Below are 22,733 nucleotides of genomic sequence, written 5' to 3'. Positions count from 1 at the left end.
TGGGCTTCTTGGCGGGGTGCTGAGTACTGGTTCTTAGGCATTCATTGCTAATGCTCCAGCTGCTCGCTCACTTTGCCTGCAAGTTTTCTTTTCATGCACAAAAAGAAAAGAATTTTTTGTTTTTTTCAGAGGCACAAGTCCATCTCATATTAGGGTTAGTAAAATAAAAACATATATAAGAACTATACAAGATCAAAAATATACAAAAAAATTATGAAGAAGAAAATATCTACAGATGCAAACGTTAATATAAAACTTGATCAGTAGTTTCCCTGGAAGCGGCGCCAGAAAAGCTTGTTGACAGCAGTTAGCACGCCAGTTTGTGAACTGCAAAGTGCACAGATCATTGTTCCTTTTCCCTTGGAGTATTTTCCAAGGTTTATCAATCAGTGGAAACATTATCACAAGCTCTAAACTAACTAAGCATCAAAAAATATGATTTGAATTGCAATATGATTGTGAACATGAACGAAAAAATATGAGTAGATATGAACAAAAGGTAACTCATCTAGAGCAAAGCCTAGACTAAGCATATATTGTAGTTCTGGCATAGCAAGCAAAACATGGTTCTCATTCAAAGCATCATTAAATCTCCACCTCCGGCCTCACTCCCAAAAACTCGTACCCTACTAGGCCATAGACCTTGTTACAATCATATCATTTAGTGCAAGAACTCTAAGGGCATGAACGCAAGGCACACATCTAGCGGTTATGATAGATTGGGTATGCAATTCTAGTTACCGCGATTACAAGAACATCCTACGTAATCTATGACGGCCATAGATTGGAATAAGCAAACTCATTGCAGTACAAATCATAAAGGAGGCATATGGATCGTTATTGAATCAGAACACATCTATTACTTTATCATGAATGATTGTTCATCACAAGATCTCCATCGAGGCCATATTTATGACTTGTGACTCCTAGCTTCAGGACTCTGGTGTGGATCTTCCTCATAGGGTGATCATGCCAGTTATAGCCTAGCGTAATCTAGCCTCCGGACAACTATTGACCATCATATCTCTGTCGATGGTTGTCCCTCGAGTTCCTTAGCTTCTGCTGCGAATAGATGAATGGATGCTTCATGTGGATGGAGAATGTGGGCATTTATACTCCAAGGAGGTCGTGGCTAAAATGGAAAGTCGAGAGGGCGAAGGAATGGCCTGGGCCGATTGGCTCAGATGGGTCCAGGACGATTGGCCTAGCCCTTCCTTTCATCCTCTCGTGCTCTACTTTATCTCCAAGTCTTCTTTGTTGTTCTGGAGTCTTCTTTTCACTTGTACGTGGGCATGGCACTTGATAACCTTCCAAATCTTCTGGTTGCTTAATCTTGATCCTGAGATTATTTTTGCCTTATCTTCATAAACTTAGCCCTTAAGTCCTCTTGGAGGAATGTTCGTGGAAGCTGAGCACGAACGGGCATTAGGAGGCCCTGGGGCGATCGCCCAATCCCTTTTTGGGTCCTCTAGCCATTATCTTTGTGGGGAATGGTGGGCCTCCCCCTTTTATGCTCCAAAATAGTCCAATTTCCTGCAAAAAGAGAACATCCTCCAAAAGTATATGCAAATATGGCCTAATTATCAGGTATGGTCAATGATAATGGTGTCATTTGTATACCAATATTAAAGATAAACATGGGTCAAATGGTGTCATTAACAAGCGCCAACAGATGGCTACTAAGTTTATATGAAAAGGAACGTCCTAGGTTGGCGGTGACCAGGGACTGCCAACAACATGGGCTTAAGGCCTGACATGGTCCAAAACTGGTGACGCAGCACCTTGTCAAGACTATGCAGAATGATCCACAAGACTTAGATATGACTAGAACCAAAAGAAAGCTTTCGTCATTAGCTTTCTAAGGACATGTTAAATAGTTTAGACGGCTGTCATCTGCAAGTTCTTTGAAAATCATGCATAGACAACATAAAAGACAACTTCTAAATGACTTGTCTATTAGACTGTCTATAGACTGTCTATAGATTGTCTGTGTGCTATTTAATTCATGCAATGGCACACATCTCATGGCGATGAAATATGCATTTGATCTTTGTATGCTATTTGTATTGTAACTAGCTATAACAGACCAAGATGCAGCTGCCATCAAGTGCATCAGCTCACACCATGCAAATTCAATTAAACTAGATACGATAGATAATTTGCAGCTACCATCCAGTAGTTTGAAATAGTTTGAAGCTACCATCCCGAGCCTTTAGCCAACACCATCCAGAGCCCAACAAAGCAACAGTGACAAAAACTTAACCATGTATCCAGAAATTGAAGCTATCTAACAATTTTGTGAGTGTCAGAAAATCACAGGAGTTTTGTATCTGTCGTTCTTCCTGATAATTAAACAATTGACATACCCCAAAGGCAAAGGTAACATGGCCAAGTAAATACGGAAGCTATAAACTCAAACTCAAGCAAACTTGTTCTTCAATCAGTTCAAGAAACAGAGCTTGAAGACGCACAGATGAATGGATTGATCGAGCTCCTGCCATCCTGCTGGATTGAACCTTGAGGATGCCACCATCAGGAACACCGTCAGCGGTAGATTTGAGTCCCCGAGCTAGCTGCTACGCCACAGCACACTTCCTTACCGTCTCCAATTTGCTGAATAAATCAGGGATTTGGGAAGAGGGGAAAAGAACGTCTCATTTCAATGTCGTATAAAAGAGATATCATCATTTAGGTGCATGGTGGTCAACTGAATGCGAACCAAATGCGAAAGCCAAGTTGACGACAACTTAAAACTTGGTGACAAGGATGGCTCATGTGTATCCATCACGTTGGTATCCTCATCACGGATGATTAAACGGAGAGTGGCCGATGCATACTAAAGGGACCATGACACCCTCCTTTTTAAGTTGAATTGGATGTTTAAAAAACTAGGCTCCTAGTAAATGATCACTATGGTCGGCCATTTTCCTTACACGCACATCATGGTTGGTCGTGACCAGTGAAAACCCAGCTATGTCCATAGGCCGCTCATTGCAGAGGCGACCGAAGCTGAGACTTTTGGTAAGACTAGACCCTACAAGCACTACAACATTATTTTGATCTAACAAAAATAAAGATCTTCAGCTCATGCACATACCCTTTCCAGTAATTTTTGGTTAATCTAAACTGCCAGTGTATCACCTTAACTTATGCATGATTGCCCCGGAACCTTTCGAGTCTAGCCAAGTTGAATCAGCAATATTATAATTGCCACTCTGCACCTCTTTTGCTAGATACCTGGCCACTCACGCAACCAGAGACGAAAGTGGTACGGATATTATCCCAGTTCGTTCGACCGAAGGAGTTCAGACACTCAAATGGATAGTTCGTATCTGAATCTGAACGTTCAATATCCGTAATGTATCCAAATCTGGATACTCAAAGTTGGATATTTAATATGCGAATAGGACGAATATCATTATTCGATAAATCTTGACACTATTCGTATCCATATTTGATTCGGAAAAAAAAAGTTATCTGAATTATTCGATAAATCTTGACACTATTCCTATCCATATTTGATTCGGAAAAAAAAGTTATCTGTATCCATATTTGATTCGGAACAAAAAAGTTATCTGTATTCGTATCCATATACATCTGTTCGTATATGGTCCGTTTTCATCCCTGCCCAAAACAGACGAGATGGAACCACGCCAGAGCTTGAATCGGTGCTAATCTAGGTGTCATAGGCATGTGCTCCCACCGGAAGCAGCATTCTTCCGAGCACATCTAACTGTACTATTCGTATCAAGTTACACTTTATTTTGATTCCATTTTCTAAAATGGTAGAACGCGTTTCTTTCTAAGCCGTTAATGCTGCTACGATACAGTCTACTTTCTGTCTCTTTCTGTTTGCCTGAATGACTTACATTACAGCACTAACAAATTGACGTTCGCAGCATAAAATCGCGACGATTAAGCCCTGCTACATCTTGGGAGCGCGGCAATATTGTAAGATGCAGAACCCCTGATGCAGTACATGTCTTGCAGTTGCAGTTGTTTTCTGTGTTTTGAACCTTGAAATTCCCTTGTCATGCTCCAGCATCGCCTGTAATCCATGTGCATATTCACAAGAACTCTACCCTGCTCATTAGTCGCGTAGGCGAGCCGACTCCGGTGTTCAGTTGATCTTAGGCTTTGGCCTCCTTGGTCGTAGAAGAAACCAAAGCAACAAAAAGACAGCTAGGAAGGCAGGAAGAGTTGTCAAGTCAAGCTGCACGTCGAGTTTCCTTTCGCGGGTGCATTGGACAGGGTGTAGACTTGAAATGGTGGAGTTCACAGCACTAGAAAATCTGAAAGAAGCAACACTATAATTCAGGCAAACAAGTCCAACGAATCAGGGGCCCATATTCTAGTCAAAAACATAACTACATTCACCAGTGTAATATATTAAGAGAAAACATGTCCAGAAAGGAAATGCTCCTGTTTTTTATCACAGAATTCAAGCTTCCTATAACTCCCAGTTCTGGTGCTTGCTCTTAATATTTATTTTTACAGATTTACTGTACTTCATAAAAGTAACAACTCAAATGGGAAAAAAATCACATGTTTGGATATGCACTTACAAGCAAATGAACATGCAAGAACAGTGCAACAGGTAAAAAAGGCAATCATGCTTATGTTAGAGATTTCCATACAATTCGCTTTCATCATGAACAGTAACTGCGTCCATAAAAGCATATAGAATGCTCCAATCCTTTTTCTACCACTGGTTTTTATGGGTTGGAAATTTTCCTATGATATAGAAACCAACTAGGCAGAACCTTGAAACAGAACTCAGCATAAAGGAACACGGTTTGCACTGTATAATTATTTTATCCTAGCAAACTGTACAAACCCCAAAAGACCTGCATAACTTGAAATTCAGTTTAATTACTACTGTATGCAATAGGATAAGCAAAAATTTCATTAAACGATTACTTTTTAAAAAAAAAAACTCAAACACACATAAAGCTTCTGCACAAACTAAACGAAATGCAAGTAAAACAAAAACTTGCAAGTACTATATGCGTGCAGAAAGCACAAGGATTACTGACCCATGCGAAGCATCCTCGAGCATCGACATAAGTTTTACCACGTCACCATATTTTAATCCTTTGGACATAGCTGAGACCTAAATAGATATCAAACATAAGACCCTGTAATGCAAAAAAAAAAAGAAGAAAAGCAAACCTGAAAAAGTCTTACCCTTCTCCACAAGCTTACAACAGCATTGTACTTCTCAATCATCACACTTTCATGAGCCTTGAAAATTTTGAAGCCTTTTTCAGCTAACAAGCATTAAGGTTCTTCAAATAAGGTATTTCTTGAGAGTAAACAATGCAAACATATTTGAACTATCATGGACGTTTTTCTACTTGAATCGAAGGTAAACTTCAGTTTCCAAACAACCCTCTTGACACAGTAAAACATTCTAACTATTGAGTTGCGTGCACCGACCAGTTCAACCCAAAAGCAACTGATGAGGACAGGTTGTCCATTAACTTATACTTCAACACTCCCCCTCACGCAGGGGCGGATCTGCAGGGGGTGCTGGGGGTACTGCAGCACCCCCTGAGCCCATGTATGTCTTAAGTAAAACTAGTGTTTTAGCTCTAAAATTCACATATAAAATATGAAGTTAGCTTGATTACAAGAGGCTCAGCACCCCCTTTAGGATGATTCTGGCTCCGCCCCTGCCCTCACATGCAGGCACCCTCAGGCCTCAAATGTGGAAATAGTTGTCGGCTACAATCATTTTATTTAATTGCGACCGCTAGGATTCGAACTTGAGACCTATGGCTCTAATACCATATTAAGTTGCATGCACCGCCCAGTTCAACCCAAAAGCATAAACTGATAAAGGAAAGGTAGGCAATTGACTTATACTTCAACACTAATATCTGCTGCAGATAAGTTAGCTAATGCCTCTACACAGTTACTATTTTAGATTGTCGAAAATTAACTTGCAATTACAAACCTACAGTTTGGAAATCAATAATCCTTATGTTTGACAATACACGTCCTAAGCTGCTACATGCACATAAAGTCTAAGAAAAAAACATGCACATAAAGTCTAAGAAAAAAAAATAATGTGAAATAATGACATGTAACTAAGAAAAGTTAATGTGAAATGACAAGATGTTACTCTATAAAATGACATGCTACAATTAATGGACAAAAAAAAATTGAAACAGTGACTCCCAAGTAAATTGTGAAACTGAGGGATTGACCATTTAATCTGGAATAAACAATTGCATAGACCCATAGCAGTTCTTTGCAAATCATTTTTACAAAACACAGTTCAGGAATAGAATTTTAAGAAAAAATGAAGTAGGAAAAAATAGGTTCTACTAGCTCATAAGGGAAAACAGATAAGGCAATCCAAGTCCCTGATACCTTTACAAAATAAGGTTATTCACAAAACAAAAGCACCCTAAAAATTGAATGATCAGAAATTACAGAAAATTATAAGGATACTAGCCCGCTCTGTTACCAATCGCTGAATTGCTGAATTGACTATTTGTATGGATTCCTCCACTGAGGTAATAATGTAGTTACGACCAATCGCATCTTGCTGGAACTCCGAAAGTTGCCAGCCATGAGAAGTGATGGATAAGGGACTACAACCCACAGACCAGGTCCAGTCCTAGAATTACAAAGAAAAACATAAGTTAGATTGGACAGCTAAATTTCAATAACCAGATCGGGGAAGGAAATAGCAAAAAGGACGGTGCTTGTGAATTACCCTGGAAAACAAATAAAAGAATAATAAAACAATGTAGATTCACAGCTAACTACAGCACAGAAAAAATTCATAAATAAACTAAATTAAATAACTGATACGTAACTCCACAATAAACTAATAACTTAAATTAAATATATTCCATGGTAAGGATTCCTCCTTGCCTATGACCTCTGTTTCAAAAAGAGGTGCTAGGAGACACCTAGGTACTAGGAAGAGCAGTGCCTCAACTAGGTCCTAGTGTCCTACACATTTTTCCATTTAGTGGTTTAGGACTTTATCCGTGAACCAAAAATAGACAAAAGGAGATGGTGGGAGATGATCTATGGCCATGGAATTCATGGATGTAAAACCAATAAAAGAATGGAGATGGAGCTAGTTAAACCAATAAAGAGAAACAAACCTCAACTGCAGTTTCATGAGCATGGCTATAAACCAAATGTGAAGGAAGTAGACCAGATATATACTCAGCAGTTGCAGCAATAGCGGCTTTAACGGGTTTCCTGTTTGCCAATAAATTATATTGCATTAATACTGTTGCAGCAAATGCAAAGTCAGAAAATCGACCCAGTACAAGCCAATCCAAACTTAGGTCACAGTCAAGCAAAATTGGTTTCTTTGCTTTCCATATGTTTATTGTGCAACTAATATTCAGTCTGTCATTTACCCTCTACTGGAACTATTTATGTTTTGAAAGCAATTTGGTCTACAGACATTTGATGAACCGGGGACAAGGAGGCGACAAAGGTAATAATCAAGGAAGCTAAGAACTAGCAAGTTAGCAACTATGAGCTTCAAAGAAATATAAGATTGGTCCTGATTTTTTTCTTGATGAAACACAAGAATCATGCATAGCCAGACCACACGTGTGCCATGACTATGGAAAAATTCTGTTTTCCACCTTGTGACCACAATAACAATACTAACTAGCAAAGCAGAATTATGATCAGAATTAGGCAGCAGCCTAACATTTTTATGGCATGCCAACAGAATGCTTGGGACCCTTGACCTAGGTCACAGAACACGGGCTTTGGCCCCGAACCTATGATCTGCCACTTCATGGCCTCCCTCTTAATCTTATCACCTGTGCTTTCATTTATTATGCATAGTCTATTAGCAATCTTACCTCAAATCCCATAAGATGGATCTCCCATTGCACTGCAAGTGGCTTTCCCAAGAATCATCATCAGATTGAACTACTAGAACCATGTTTGAGAGAGCCTTGGCTTGATAATGTTTATCCAGCAAAAGAGGTTCACTATGTATGAACCAGAATATTGGGACCTCCAACGTTGACCTGTGATTTGAATGCCGCCCTGAATATAGAAACAAAATGTAGCTTACAATAATTCATCAGATCATACCACAACACAGTGGCCTGGGAAGGAACAACTAGCTACTGATAAAAATACACAACAACAAAATCCCTTCAATTCCAAACGCAAATCGTTTAGACTCTATTCTTCAAATGTAAGTCGTTATAAAACTTTGAGGCAGTAGTCACCTATATTTTCCTCTTATGCCCTTGCTAATTAAATGCAATCAGGAATACATGAGGTACCTTTTCCAATGTGCTATAATTTCAAGCCAACCAGGTCAAAGCACTTTCTTAATTCCTGTGCACAAGTTATAAACGACTTCTATTTCCAATCAGGGGAATCATAGAGACTTGTCCCTTTTAAATTCTAAGAAAATGGTGGGAACAGTAAATTTGAAGGCTAGCCATGCAGTTCATGAACTTGCCCATTTCCACTTTAGTGTTAAACAAAAAATAAAATGCAACCATCACATGAGCCCTTTGCATACTGTTATTAAATCCACAAGTTAAGTTGTTCTATAGTGGTTAAATCGAATGTATGACTTGCACCTGGGAACAAGTCATTGGGAGACCAGGAACCTGGTCAACCAGCTGGTTAAGTTCACAGATTTACCTGTTGAACTGGCAGTTCTCAGATATTACAATTTTCATTTTTTTTTTTGGTTTACAGTAACTTTGGTGTATATTTAGTGGTGAGATGAGGATTTTTTTCAAGTCTACAGCATCCTTTTAGACAAGTCTAAGCTTGTATTCAGTTGGCTCAGTGCTGATATTCCACTCCCAGGAGATAGGTTGGAGATTTGAGCCCCGTATTATACTCCAGGTAGAAGAAATTTTGCTGAGTTTACTTGGAGGCAGACACAAGTGTGCCTGTTTTCACGAGTCAGACACTTGTAGCCGCACAGCTAAAAATCAAGCTATATGAACACACTTTTAGACCATAACTACCTGAACAGCTGAATGAAATCATTCAGAACCAATTACCTCCAATCCCTTTAGAACAAAAGGCACATAAAGGAGAATACATAATATACCTTTAAGTGAATTATGCTCACTAAGCCTCTGTAGCTGATGTTGGAGAATAGCAGAATCGAGGTATGTACTAATTGTTGACTTATAGGTACCATTGACTAACAGAAGTGGCACTGCAGCTGCACGACGTGCCATCGAAAACGCCATCATCAATGCTGGCTCCTCTGACAATGACAGCCTAAGTATTGACATGCAAAATATAATAATTTAAACACCTTAGTACTAGAAAAATTATTAACAAACTTCGTTCAAACTTACAATAAGCTTTAGTCTTTGCAAACTTTATTCAAGATAGTTTCAGTGGATGTCTAGAAAGTCATCAGCACACCAAGCAAAGATAGACAATTTTAGCAATAGACTAACCTATAAGCAGGGATTGAAAGAAAAGCATTTTTTGGCAAACCAGTAGGAAAGTTTTTTGACCCATAACCCCCAACCGCACAGACACCACCCATTTCTCCCTCTTCTTTAAACACAGCTGTACCAAACCTCAAGTGTACAAAAACTACTGTACCAAAATTTCAAGAGACAAAAGATGACTGTTTATGCCTAGTTTTTACTTGGAAAAAGGGGGAACCATTTTGCGTTCAAGCAAAAAGAGAACCGTTTTGTGTCGGCTTTGATTTTAAGACTATGTACAATCACAACTCATAAAATTAACACGACTCAAAAGAAGAGTGTGCTGTTATTCATGTAACGGGCAGTATTATAATGATAGCCACCCAAAAGGGGAAAATAGCAGCAAAAGAAAATTACTTGTAGAATCACATAGGCAAGCAAAAGGAAAGCACCGCATGTAGTTTATAAGGAAAACAAATAAACTCTTACCACTGATCACTTCTACCATTCTACAAAAATTATAATTGCAGAGGGAAAACTCAAGGTCCTAAATGATTTGATTGTATAAAACATACTTAGTAGCTGATTGGATGGGGCAAGTTTGGCATCCTTGAATAAATGAAGGAAAATATGCATTAAACAGGCTTATTTGGACATTGAGAAAATATGCATCAAACATCTCACAGATCTGAATCAAGGGGACATAGGAGGGGCCCAGAGGTCATTTCTAATTCTCACAAGAGTATTAATATAATCAGGTTCGGTGATTCGCTCCAAGTGAGCAGTTAGAATTTAAAAAGTCAAAAAACAATAGCTAGCTTGATACGTAAACTTTGATGCATAGTTTCCATTTTGGTTATTTTGAATCCTCTTGTATTTTGTATCTCCATGTTATTATTCTTATTAGATGTTCTTTGTTAACAATTGTTGATTGACAAATTACAAATAATACGACAACAGATTCAGATCGAGGAAATGAGGTCATACATGTGTTGGCTGAACATTGATTTCTGATGCCGTAATAACACAGAATTCAGGCTCTCTGTGATGGATTTTACATTAACAGGTAACTGCTTTATACTTCTGACTTTCTGTAAAAAGAGAAGGGGGAATGAGAAAAGAACCAATGTGAGGATGTAGGTTTAGAGTATACAAATATAGGCAACAGGAAATTTACCTCTTGTGTCACAAAGTACAGCTGAAACGATAACTTCTCGTAGTAATGGTGTGCTCTATGAGAAACAGAAGGAGCAATAACATGCCTCATAGAACCCCATAACATAGCTCCAAGTTGTGCAAGAAATGAATCATGAGCAACTGTGTAACTATGATGTTCCTGGCATCAAAAGGTTGAACTTCGTTATTAGAAATTTGTTGATTAATAGCTACAGGTTATTTTTAAATGATCAGCTTATTAGAGAAAATGTGCTGATTTTGGAATCTGCTTTCCAGTTTTCAATGCAGGCCTGACCTCTTTAGTATCTCTAAATAAATTCCAGTTTTCCATCCTCTTCAGTGCATCAAGAGCTTTCTTCTTGTTAATTTCATCAGAATCTCCAGTATTGTAGCCCTCCAATTCATTTTTCAGGTCACGCATCCTCTCATCAAGTTCTGCATGCAACAAAATATTAAGCCTCTGGACGCAAGCGGGTGAATGCAATATTCGTAAGGCAGAAAGGTGCGACATGGCAACCAACCCTCTTCTCAACACCTAGGTGATGCCATATCAACATTGAAACAGCAAAATAGCAGCATGTAGGAGGAAAGAGGGGAAAAACAAAAGCAGACATTATCATAACAGCTCTGCAAATATCACATATCAAAATGATTGATCAGGTGATATATGCAAGATATTCAAGATACTGATTCCATAACATCTCATTTAAATCATCTGATGCACCAAATACCAGGTGATGTGTTCTCATACCAGATTAGGAAGTTATATTAAATTCCGTTCGATTATTTGCAAGGTTAAAATGTAGCTTTGAAGTCATGTGTATAAAGTTAGCTAACCCTAAAAGCAACCATGGTAAGCAAAACGTACAAGTAACTTGTATTTTAACTTTGCAGTAAAATCTTCTTATTACATTACTCCCTAAAATTCAAGACTTCAATATGGTGTTTTATCACAATATACAATTTAAATTATGAGAACTACATATTAGGAAATACTTTCCAAGACAAATATAATGACATTATTTCAGTGGTCCATCCATGTATATTTTTCTTACATTAGTGGTCAGATTTAAACATTTTTTCTCTCGAACACGCAGGAGAGCTGCGTATCAATATATTAAGAAGGAAAAGGGGTATAGAACCCAAACAAACTTACACAGGTTTTAGAGAAAACCTGAAGACCACCACACTAAAGAATTCTGTTACACTTCCTTTTTCTAGCCAGACCTGACCTAAACTTGAACAGAAGAAGCATCTACAAAGGACAACCTATGGCATGAGGGCGAGGAGATGAGAAATTCCTCGAGCCCCAGCCAAACTCCACAAGTGCATTTCATCCCCTATGGAAGACAGAGGTTTAAACATTTTACAGTTAAGGTCGCATAGAAAAACTTTATTTAGTTGAGAACCAAAAAAAAGATCAGTATGCATAAGTTCAGAGATTGGATGTTACTTTCATAATCATCTTGTTATTATCCAGTGCATGGATAGGTCAGTCTGTCCTCTCCACTCACCTAAGACTTCTTTTGCCACAGACGTGATACAATAAGATCTATTCCAAATTGAGTTAGCATCTTTATCTAACTTCCACTTCATCTCTATTTATTATATCCCTATTTAATTGGTAATTGAATTTCCTTGTGAGGACAATATTAGAAACCTATATCTGGTGCATATTGGGTGATATGCCGGTCAAAGTTAGCCAATATGCGCCAGTATGAAAATGAAATGATATGTCGTATCAGTATTATTTAGTGATTACAATATTTAGAAGCTTAGTATATACTGTTACATATTGAGGCATTTTCTTTCTTTTGTTCGAACCAAAGAACAAAAGGAGTAGCATAAATACACAACATTAAGCAATACTGCAATAGCATGATTGCATAACTCAGAATAATTCAAGTATTCAACTACAAGCCTGCCACTATGTAGAATAGTTCAGAAAAATAACTGAATCTATCATCATCATGTACCTTTGCAAAGGGAAAGTTGCACCCTTCTTCCAACACAATGCTTGAAAGCAAAAAGTTCATACACATCAATCTCTGCCAATAAGATATCCACAGCATGGTAATCCTGAACCAAAAAAATAAAATGGAATTTAACACACAAATCAAATGTCACTTCAAGGTATGGCAACAATACATACAAAAAAAATAGAAGGAAAAGGTGTTGAGAGGCAAGAGTAAATCATATGTACAGAAAACACAAGAGATGTTGATCAATGACTGTTGACTCGTGAAAGTTGAGTTAATAGTCTGCCAGTGATATGGAGCTTGAATGGCTTATTGGACCACCCTAAGTGAAACATCAGCTCCACTGGCTCAACTATTTAGCACCACACAGAAAGCAAAAGAAAATTAATAATAATTCACAGACTCCTAATTTTTATACCCACTCTCCATCCTCTTCTGCTCCCAAAGCTCACTAAAAGATGATACAGAGTGCCTCTAGAAAAATGCAGCATACCTCCCCAAACGATGAAAATCTCTCTTTGATTGTGTCTTGCAATTTTTCTTCAGCTTCTTCTTCAGTAACTTCTGCATATGATCAGCAACAGTCACTTCATGATGCACAAACAAGCTCAGGTTGGCTTTTACTAGCTACTTTCAAAAGATTCAATAGAACTGTTATGTTTGCAACATCAAGCATTATGTGGTACAAGAGTTTAGGCATAAAAGCACCATAACAAACTCGTCATGTTTGGGTTACATCTTTACAATATTGAAAGGAGACGTGACAAACCCATCAAAAGTGTTGGGTAATTGTTTAGCTCTTGATTTGCTCTTCTCTTTTGCTTGTTCTTTTGTTGTAAGTCAATGGAGCAGGTGAGCTCCTGCCTGCCGTGTATGGCAGAGTAGATGGACAGTACGTCCTGCCATTGTATAGTACTAGTAGTTGGTAGATAGTTGGTAGTTCTACTCATTGTAGTTTGTACTCTAAGTTGACTATTGGTGCTATATAGTAGAGGAGCAGCTGCAGCTCCCAGTTCAGTTCAGCAGCAACAATTGAGTGTGTTTGTGTGTGCTGTGCTCTCATCTTCAACCTCTAGACTAGTGTGAGTGTGCTGTGGGAGGATGAGCTCAGGGAGCTTACCTGCCGCCGGCCAACAAAAAGTTCTTCTCCAGGAGGTTATAGAGCACTTATGGAATTTTTTCTAATTAATAGCAATGATACTAGTTCAACAGTGTAAGGATAAAAACATGTTCTAATCAAAACATGCCCTTGCTACCACAAAAACTGAACCCATATGTCATGTTCAAAATTTCCATAAGTGCAGGGATTCAGTATATAGTGTTTTGCAACCCCATGACTGTTTGAACCCTCACAAATGTCGAGCCGCCAATTACCAAAAATTTTAGCAGAAGGATGCAGCAACTATAAAACAAACAAAACAAGCTAACAATTACCTAAAAATAATTTCCAATTCATATAAAGGTATGAAGACATAGAATGCATACAGAGACCACAGGTTAACAAAAACGATCAGGTGAAAACTGCATGTGAAGAACGCAGATGCATTACAGAACATGCTAGCTGCTTAGGAAACCAATGAGAGAATTTATTATTTGAAATACTTGACAGACAGAACAAAGACAAAGTACACCAGCATCAGGAAGAGTACAACATTAGATAATAATCCCTTAAAAAATAATAGATAATAACTGAAAAGGAATATATAAGAAAAAGCTTATGGTAGAAGATGACCTGCAACAGCCCCAACTGTCTTTGCAACGTTTGGCAGACTAAGTTCTGTACGAACACCATCACCACCAACAGAAGGGCCCCAAGCAAATGGCCCTGCACTCAGATCAACAAAAGCAAACCTGAAAATAAAGCTCTGATTAGAAGAATGGCCCACTCTAACCTAAATTTGCACGGACATACACAAAAAAGTCATAGCATACCTTTCTCTGCCTATCCATATATCTGTAAGGCATTCAGCATGTAGACCCTTTAAACCACTAGACTTGAGTGCGTTTTCTAAAATGTCGTGCATCTCATCCTTTGTGCCATGTAATATCTAATTAAGAATATGCATTGTTAGGTACAAATATGGAAAGAACTTTAATTTAGTACTCCATATAAGTTTGCCACCTGGACGGCTTTGTCATAAACAATGTCATCTTTACTCTTCCCTTCCTTCAGCAGCTCAAACTTGTTTAATGCTTCCTTGCATTTCTTTGACCAATCCCCCTGTACAAGATATGTAAAGCACTCCATTAAGTTTTTCAATATCTAACATAACATTATCAAGGGCCTCAAAGGTGATGTTTGCCTTCACGCAATTGCTTCAAATTACAAAGCAAGTGTCAAGTGAAATAAACCAATTGCAATCTAACAATCTACTAAGGTCAAAAGGCCAATTATTCAACAATTCATGAAAAGCATATCGATGATGTTTGATGAGTTGAATGAACTGAACTGATAAACAGTTGTTTTTGCAGGTACAAGAAAGTCCAGACATACCATATCCATACTGTCAGTTGTAGCCCAAGAAAATGATGATAGAGGATGACTTTCATATAAGGGCTTTCTATTGACTCCCTTCTCGATATCTGCTTAATACAGAGATGCAAATAAGTATAACTAGGGAAAAGAAAAGGGTTAAAGCAACTTCTTACTAGGGGAAAAAAGGTTAAAGCAACTGCTGCAAGTAAAGCTATTGTTTTCATGGTGGGCTTTACCTGCAAAACGACTTTGTTTTACGTGCATTGAATTGTTACCGCACAATATATAAAATTTGACTAAATGCAACATTCTCAGGTGGAGGCACGATATGCAATATTTGAATGAGTCCAATTTACACAATAACACAAACATTATTGCATGCCATTAGCATGCAATTGAGGCCAAAAATTAGCTAATCCAAGACCTTCAGAAGACTATTTTTATCAATGTTGAAACTAGCATAGAACCTACAGTCCTACATGTAAAAAAATATTGGACACACAGCACAAAGGTTGTCCCCTTTTCATGAAGCAAATGTGGAGCACATTCCATGTAATGTTTACTGCAGACAAGTGGATAAAAATGTAATTTTTTCCACTCTACAGAAAGATGCACTTGACATCATATGAGTCCAAAAAAAACATGTACAGATGTTAAGGTCTCACAACAAAGGACGTAAATTTTCAAGTAAGCAAGGTTACAAAGGAAATAGGATAATCATGACACTGCCAATAGAGACAACTCAACACTACTAAATCGGTTTACTTAGATCTTGACACTTGAAAGTACATTCCCTATAAGGGAGATAAACAGAGAAATCCATAGTTGTCGAACCTATTTCTTTATATTGCAGCAGCATCCCCCCAACTTAAGGTGAAATGTCCTAATCCACTACACATATACATTTTTTTTATCGATTCATATACGAGCGAACATAGTAGTTGCATTCATAATTCCATATAATGTCACGCAAATTCAGAAATGAGAATATAAATAGGAAAGATAATATTTACCAAGAAAGAGTTTCTCGTCTCTTTTAGATTGGAGTATCCGAGCTTGCAGGGTCTTATTCTGAAAAGAAACCACTAAAACATCATGGTCCACTAGAATACAGCTTTAGTCGTTTTCCTTAAATTGCCATTTGAAGAAAAAAAAAGAAGTGAACAAAAAACACCACTGTCAACGCCACACTACAAACAGCATATTATAAAAGTGTAAACAGTAACCTATACCGATTTATCCAATACAATCAATTTGTTATGCTCTTCTTTTTCCAAGAAACTGCTGTTGCAATACCTCATGTTTGCACCACATATCGAGTCTTCTAATTTCAAAGTTTTAAAGCAAGAGAGTTGGCACAGCTTTATAGGAAACGAAAAATAAGATGGAGATACCAGCTTCACGATGTAGCATTACAAACCAATCCATGCGGCTTTGCATAGATTTTTGGAGTTGCGGCAGTAGGACTAAAAAAAACCCCAAAGGAAAGACAGTATACGGACATGGCTTTTAGCACAGCGTCGCAACAAGACTCACCCTAAAACGAAACATATCAAGGAAACAGAGCAAAGTAGCAATCTCAAAGTTTACATACTGGTACAATAAATCTAGCTAAAATTCAAGGGAGAACATGTTGTTTTCGTCTCTTTCTTCTTCTTTCTCTTCCTTCTCTTCTTAGCCGCCCATCAACTTCCTTTTCCTACTCTACCTCTTCCCTAAGGAATTACAGCAGGTACTCTACAGACTAAAAAGGCTAAGAAGAAGGTACCACACAGACTACAATAGCTGCTTTCTGGAACAGCAACATGAGCTGTGTTCACAGAGTCAGGCCAGGCCCAAGTTGGCTAAAATTAGGGTTCTGTTTCCCTAAGAAAATAGACTAGATATTGTTTAAACATCATTTTTAAAGTTTCATTGCACCAAAGATCTTTCATGTGCAAGAAATATCATAAACCCGAGATATTTATCAAAGTAAGAAGATAATAATCATAATAATATTCATCAAATGACAGGATGCCAAGCTTACCTCCCTGAGCAAGCTGATCTCAGCCTCAGAGAATCCTTTCCTATTAACAACAGATGGCACATAAATAAGCAAATGAAAGAAACAGTTAATCAATGTTCTATTATTTGCCAAAAATGCAATAGTACACTTGAATGATGGAAAAACACTGGGAAAAAAAACAAAAAAAACTATGCACAACACTATGTGCAAATTTGACATATTTTTAGCATTTACTTTTCTCCATCTGGAAACCAGGATTTGGATATGCTAAATCAAGAAAACAAACAGAGATCACAGAAGAAACAAAAGGTACAAATCAAGGAAACCAAACAGCAGAGCACCATTTCTAGCAAATTTTGGATTCATGCCTTTCTAGCATAAATACGGGACAGCCTATGGTTCTACCAGATTATTTGTACTGATGCAAGATTTTCCAATTCAAAGCTACAGATTCGGTACTATACTTTATTTAGTCCGTTCTCAGACAAACGAAGTTCTAGACTTTTGCCAGTCTACAGGGTACAACTGAACGCTAATTTTATAACAATGTGTTAATGAAAAATTATAATATAAGGGCAGTAACTTGGCAGTAAAATTATAATAATTTTCGTTTCGAACCAAGCAATAGCTTAGGCTCTGTTTGGCATGGCTCCAACTCCACAGTTTTCTGCTCCAACTTGGAGCAGTCTAGATATAGTGTTTGTCTAGCAGGGTGCCCGCAGCTCCAGAAAATAGAGTTTTGAGACTGGATTGCTATTCTTGTCCCTCCATGTGGGTCCCAGTTGTAAGTCTCTCAATCCCCGTTCTTTGGAAAAAAAAGAAAAAAAATCCCCACCCATCCCCATCTTCTCCATCCCATGGACACTGTCTGCCTTGTTGGCCCACCGCCATGGCCATGTGCCAGTCCCCAAGCCAGGGTCCCCCACCGGCACCCTTGCCTACAGGCTCGTCCCATGCCGGCTCCTAAGCCCAGTCAGAGGCGGCGGCGGCGACGCGTTGCCGGGCGAAGGACACGCGCGGGCTGGGTGGCAGCAGCGCGCTGGCCTGGTGGAGGACGCGCACGGGGCTGAGCTGCGATGGCGCGCTGGTGGGCGAAGAACGCGCGCGGGGCCGGGCGTCGGCAGCACGGTGGCTGGGCGCAGGTCGCGCGTGTGGCCGGGCGGCGGCAACACACCACCAACTCCATGGAGTTGGGCTGCTCCACAAAATGGTGGAGTTAGGGTGTTTGGCTGGCTCCACTTAACTCTGGACTGGAGTTTGGAGTTGGAGCCATGCCAAACAGGACCTTAGTAGGTAGAGATTCCAGATGAGAGGTCACTTATCCAAGCTCAAACCCACCCTCACAGGTCTCACGCATACCTCCCAAAATGGTTCGCATCCCTCTCATAAGACAAAGCCAGGGTGACATCTTCTGCCTATGGTCAACTTTTTTCTAACAATTTTCGTGCAGCCACCAATGATCATTTTAAATTCCATACTGTTCAAACTTATGGAAATGTGTTCTGATAAAAAAAATGTTATGGAAGTTTGGCCAAATGATTTAATTAGATCACGTATCTGAGAATGGACCATGGAAAAAGTAAACTACTGTAGCAAGTTCCAATTAGGCATGATACTACAAAAATAAAAATATTGATAATTGAGGTGGTATCCAACTTACTTATAACGGTCACGAGAATTAAAAACACATTTCGAATTCATTATGGACTATAATTATGACAAGTACTCTGAATTTCAAAGTCTTAGGAAGTAGGTCAAATACAAAACAGCTGTTGCTGGCATGATATGGTAGCACATCAAAATAAAAAGTGGCCATTGTTACTCTCATATATAAAAAAAAAAGTTATTTCATTGCACAACTTGTCTCGTAGGAGGACCATTGTGTCTACACAAGATACAACAATCTACGAAGAAAAAAAAGTACATCACTTAGTCAAAGTGACTTCTTTAAGACTAATAACAAAACAGTTTGGGACTAACATATGCACTGATGCCATTCAACTAGAAAATATTTCAATTTATGTGTGCAAAATTTTCAAAATCGGTTCCTCGTATAACGAAGGATTGTAACTTAAAAGATAAACTCAACGCTAATAGAGGCATTCCAGCAACAGAGTTATAGGGAAGACAAGTGCAATAAGTTTAGTAACAAACTCTTTAAAATAGTGCTTTCTATTGTGATGTGCCATCCCCATCTAGATTCCAGGCATCCTACTCTTTTGCAGAGAAACAACTTAATCTAGCAGATCCTAGCTCACTCGTTCAAATTTTTATGCTATTTTTTTACAAATATTTTGAGTAAAATGACTTGATCTGGCATTAAATTTAAAAAGTAGTGTAGATTGAATTCCAAATATATTTAGAACAGGTTGCAGCACAACAAAAAAGACAACTTGTTCATGCTATCAAAAGTTACCAGAAAAATGAAGGTCTTCCTGTTTTTATGAGAACGATGCACACAGCACACTAAATATAAACAAGTGCATCTTTTATACAGTATCCTATTAAATTAGTTACAAATGATAGAAGGATTCACAGACTCACCGATAACCATAATTGATACTCTTACTAATGGGCTTCGGGTTAAGAATGAAGATATTGTAAGCTTCTTGTATCTGAAGGTGATCAACAAGAGTCGAAAATATATGTTCCATTTGAGCACTGTCCACTTGCAAAGTTCCCTCTTCATTTTCTCTGTGCAACATAGAAGAAAAAAGAGGTAAGTATCAATGGTAGTGGAACTTCTGGTAAACACATGGTAGCGTCATAGAAGTATCAAACAACAGCACAGATAAGCAGTTAACACGATAACGGTGCAGGTGTGGCAGATGTCTATAACGTACTGGACACGGTCTCCAATATGCAACTTCAACAACTACTTTTTAAATGAAAATGAGAGTAAATTTGTAAATTACTCTATTATATAAATATTTTTCATGATAAATCTGATTATGCTATTTCCGTATGACCAACCCAAACAGTTCTTTTTAGATTAGTGTTGATAGATATAGAGGTCTGACTGCAAACTTTCTAAAACTTCACATGTATCTGAACGAAGGGGATATATGAAAAAAGAAAGGAACCACAAACGCATCACTGGTATAAGTTACATAGCACTATACAAGTCATGTGTGCAACAAGGCAATGAAAAGGAAACATGTACAGAGAAAATGTCAATACATATAAATATGTAACCATTTATTCTTTCAAAGACTCTTTTTTAATTGACAAGCAACAGAAGGACAATATTAAGGTTCTTAAGCTATTTTTGTGGTATGATTGCTCCTGCATTTTTTATGTGCTACAGTACTAATGAAATATCATCCAGATTGGTGGATGAGCAAAATCAAAATGTTGTCAAGAACATCATACCTGGAGTCCGCAAGATCTTCTCTACGGGAAAGAACTTTGATAGCATGTTCAAAAACAGATAAGACATCTTCCCCCATGTGTATCGCATGCACGGAAAAACTGCATCATAAAGGAAACTGAGGAAGAGCATAGGAATTCATTCTTGTGGAAGCATACCATAGCCTAATTACAGAAATATTGAATTGCCAGGCCTTACTTGTGGTTCACATTGCTGACTAAAGGAAGGTCATACTGCCGAAGCTTCTTAACAGTAGTCTTATAGAACGGGGTAAGAACTTCACCAACTGGAGGGATTCTTGTGTATTCAAATATGTGATCTATTTTTGTAAACCAGCGCTCCAATTCTTCAGGCCCCAACTTAAACTCTAACAAAATAGAAAAACTGTTAATACTTTTTATGAACAAATCAACCATAAACTCATGTGATTGTGTATCGATAATTTACCATGCCCTCCTTTTCCATCAAATCCAATAAAGATGAAGTTCACAGGGATTGGAAGATATATGGAATCAACCTCCGCCAAGTTCATATAGCTTGCAATATTACCTCAATACAAGAAAAGAAGAAATTTAGTAGTGAAAAGATCCATGCTTCTTAGATAAGCACACAACCTTAGCTCATATTAACCATATTTCGGTTGATGTCCCTTGTTTTAAGATCCACATGCATAATCTAATTAGCCGTGGTTGAAACTAAAATCACTTCTCCAAACACAAGGAAAATTAACTATCAAAAATATAGCTCCTATGAGGAACTAATGCTATAAAAGTATGAAGTTATGTATGTACAAATAAAAATAAAATCGCTGCAATAACATGTTATGGAAATTATAGACATGATGAGTTTGTTGATATTGCACTATTGCAGTTCCCCTTATCATCGATCACATATCCTGCATACTCTTCTGTGATTTTTGTCTAAATAAAATGCAAAACTTGTCATAGGTCTAAATTCCTATCTCCAGGTAGCCAAGAAAAAAGTCGAACGAAATTGAATCAATAAGCACATGCATATAGAAAGGTTGCTAATCTGGAATCAAATTTTCAATCTCTGCACTAGTTCATCCGATGCAGCATTATGGCCATGGCCTTTGTAGGGACAATGAAACCTAATTCTCTATCCATAGCTTTCATTTGATCTTGAGATTTCATATCCACCACATTCCCATAAGGAAAACGGAGGAGCTCATGACATAAACACAATTCACGAGATACAGCTGACATGCGGGATCAAGTCAGCAAGTGGCATTATGCACTGATAAAGTCCACTGCATAGCTATGTCAGCACTCTAACATAAGGAATGGCAAGAGCCCCATAGGCAAACAGAAATATCAGTTTAAACAACAATTTCAAATTACCAGTATCACACAGAATGGCAACAGCCAAAAGGAAAAGGCAGTTTCATCGCAGAGGCTTTGGCAGAGCAGAAAGTACCAAACACCATATTTTGTTCACAATTTCAGTTGAGCATGTTTGAAATGTGCCCTACATTGTATAGTCCCAGGAGTGTAGAAAGACACAAGGAACTACCAGCTCTTGTGAAGTTGAGCATCCCCTTGTTGCTAGAGTCCCGCGACGCCGAACTTTCCAAGTCATCGAACTCTGCAAAAGGAAATCAAAACAACCCGTAAGTGTGCTATCAACAGCAGAACAAAAAAGAACAAAACGAACAGGAATCGCCAAAGACGGCAATTAATAAGAAAGAAGAAGGTAATCAAAGGAAGCGGACCTGTGCGGATGACGGACTCGGTCCAGAACTTGCTCTTGGCCTTGAGGTTGAAGAGCGAGAACACGGAGGACGCGCCCGAGCCGCCGATCTTGCGCGTCCGGGTCCCCGGCGTGGACTCGGCCGCCTCCAGGGACGGCGCCTGCTGCGACGAGGGGGGCAAGAGAGAGGGAAAATCCAACACCGTCAGGAACCCGCGGAATGATCAGATCCAGCCAGCGGATCGGAGATATCGGCCGATACAGGGGTTATACCTGCGCGAGGAGGAGCGGCAGCAGCAGGAGCGGGAGCGCGAGGAGGTGGGAGGGCCGCCGGCAGGGGGCCATCTCGCCGGCCGTGGTTCCGCGGCAGCAGCACGGAGACCGGGGAGTTGAGGAGTGGGAGACTGGAGGGCGTACACCGGCGGCACCGGGGGTTTTTGGGGTGTGTTCCGGTCTTCGTTGCTCGCGGACTGAGACTGACAAGAGGCCTGATTGAGCGGCTCCCTCTCTGGTTGTGGTGTCTCAGATTGGAAGGGACGGTCGCGATGAATGTTGTCAGAAAAGCGATATACTCGTCCTGACCGTATGCCCCGTAACAGAGATT

At 38.9% G+C, this 22,733-nt stretch overlaps 1 protein-coding gene across 3 annotated transcripts; it reads right to left on the bottom strand.

Moving 5' to 3' along the window:
* Positions 1–3,526: 3,526 nt before the first annotated feature.
* On the bottom strand, positions 3,527–22,600 carry LOC117851003 (uncharacterized). Of its 3 annotated transcripts, none has more exons than XM_034732902.2 (25): positions 22,403–22,598; positions 22,152–22,293; positions 21,953–22,024; positions 20,867–20,968; positions 20,618–20,786; positions 20,422–20,520; positions 19,594–19,743; positions 17,071–17,110; positions 16,058–16,115; positions 15,063–15,151; positions 14,691–14,789; positions 14,501–14,616; positions 14,301–14,419; positions 13,062–13,132; positions 12,566–12,668; positions 10,885–11,024; positions 10,591–10,749; positions 10,401–10,504; positions 9,077–9,252; positions 7,851–8,040; positions 7,128–7,227; positions 6,460–6,628; positions 5,188–5,270; positions 5,037–5,113; positions 3,527–4,292 (listed from the first exon to the last, which is right to left on the bottom strand). In XM_034732902.2, the coding sequence occupies exons 1-25, from the start codon at positions 22,472–22,474 to the stop codon at positions 4,121–4,123; spliced, it is 2,871 nt and encodes a 956-aa protein (XP_034588793.1). In that variant the 5' UTR covers positions 22,475–22,598; the 3' UTR covers positions 3,527–4,120. The 3 variants fall into 3 exon arrangements, with proteins under 3 accessions (XP_034588793.1, XP_034588801.1, XP_034588809.1); XM_034732910.2 differs by having other exon boundaries at positions 22,152–22,290; XM_034732918.2 differs by lacking the exons at positions 3,527–4,292; positions 5,037–5,113 and having other exon boundaries at positions 5,266–5,288; positions 22,403–22,600.
* Between the last annotated feature and the right edge of the window lie 133 nt (positions 22,601–22,733).

Source organism: Setaria viridis, chromosome 1, assembly GCF_005286985.2.
Source record: "Setaria viridis chromosome 1, Setaria_viridis_v4.0, whole genome shotgun sequence".
Lineage (NCBI taxonomy): Eukaryota > Viridiplantae > Streptophyta > Magnoliopsida > Poales > Poaceae > Setaria > Setaria viridis.
The sequence above is the reverse complement of the archived record's forward strand: the minus strand, read 5'-3'. Positions and strand labels throughout refer to the sequence as shown.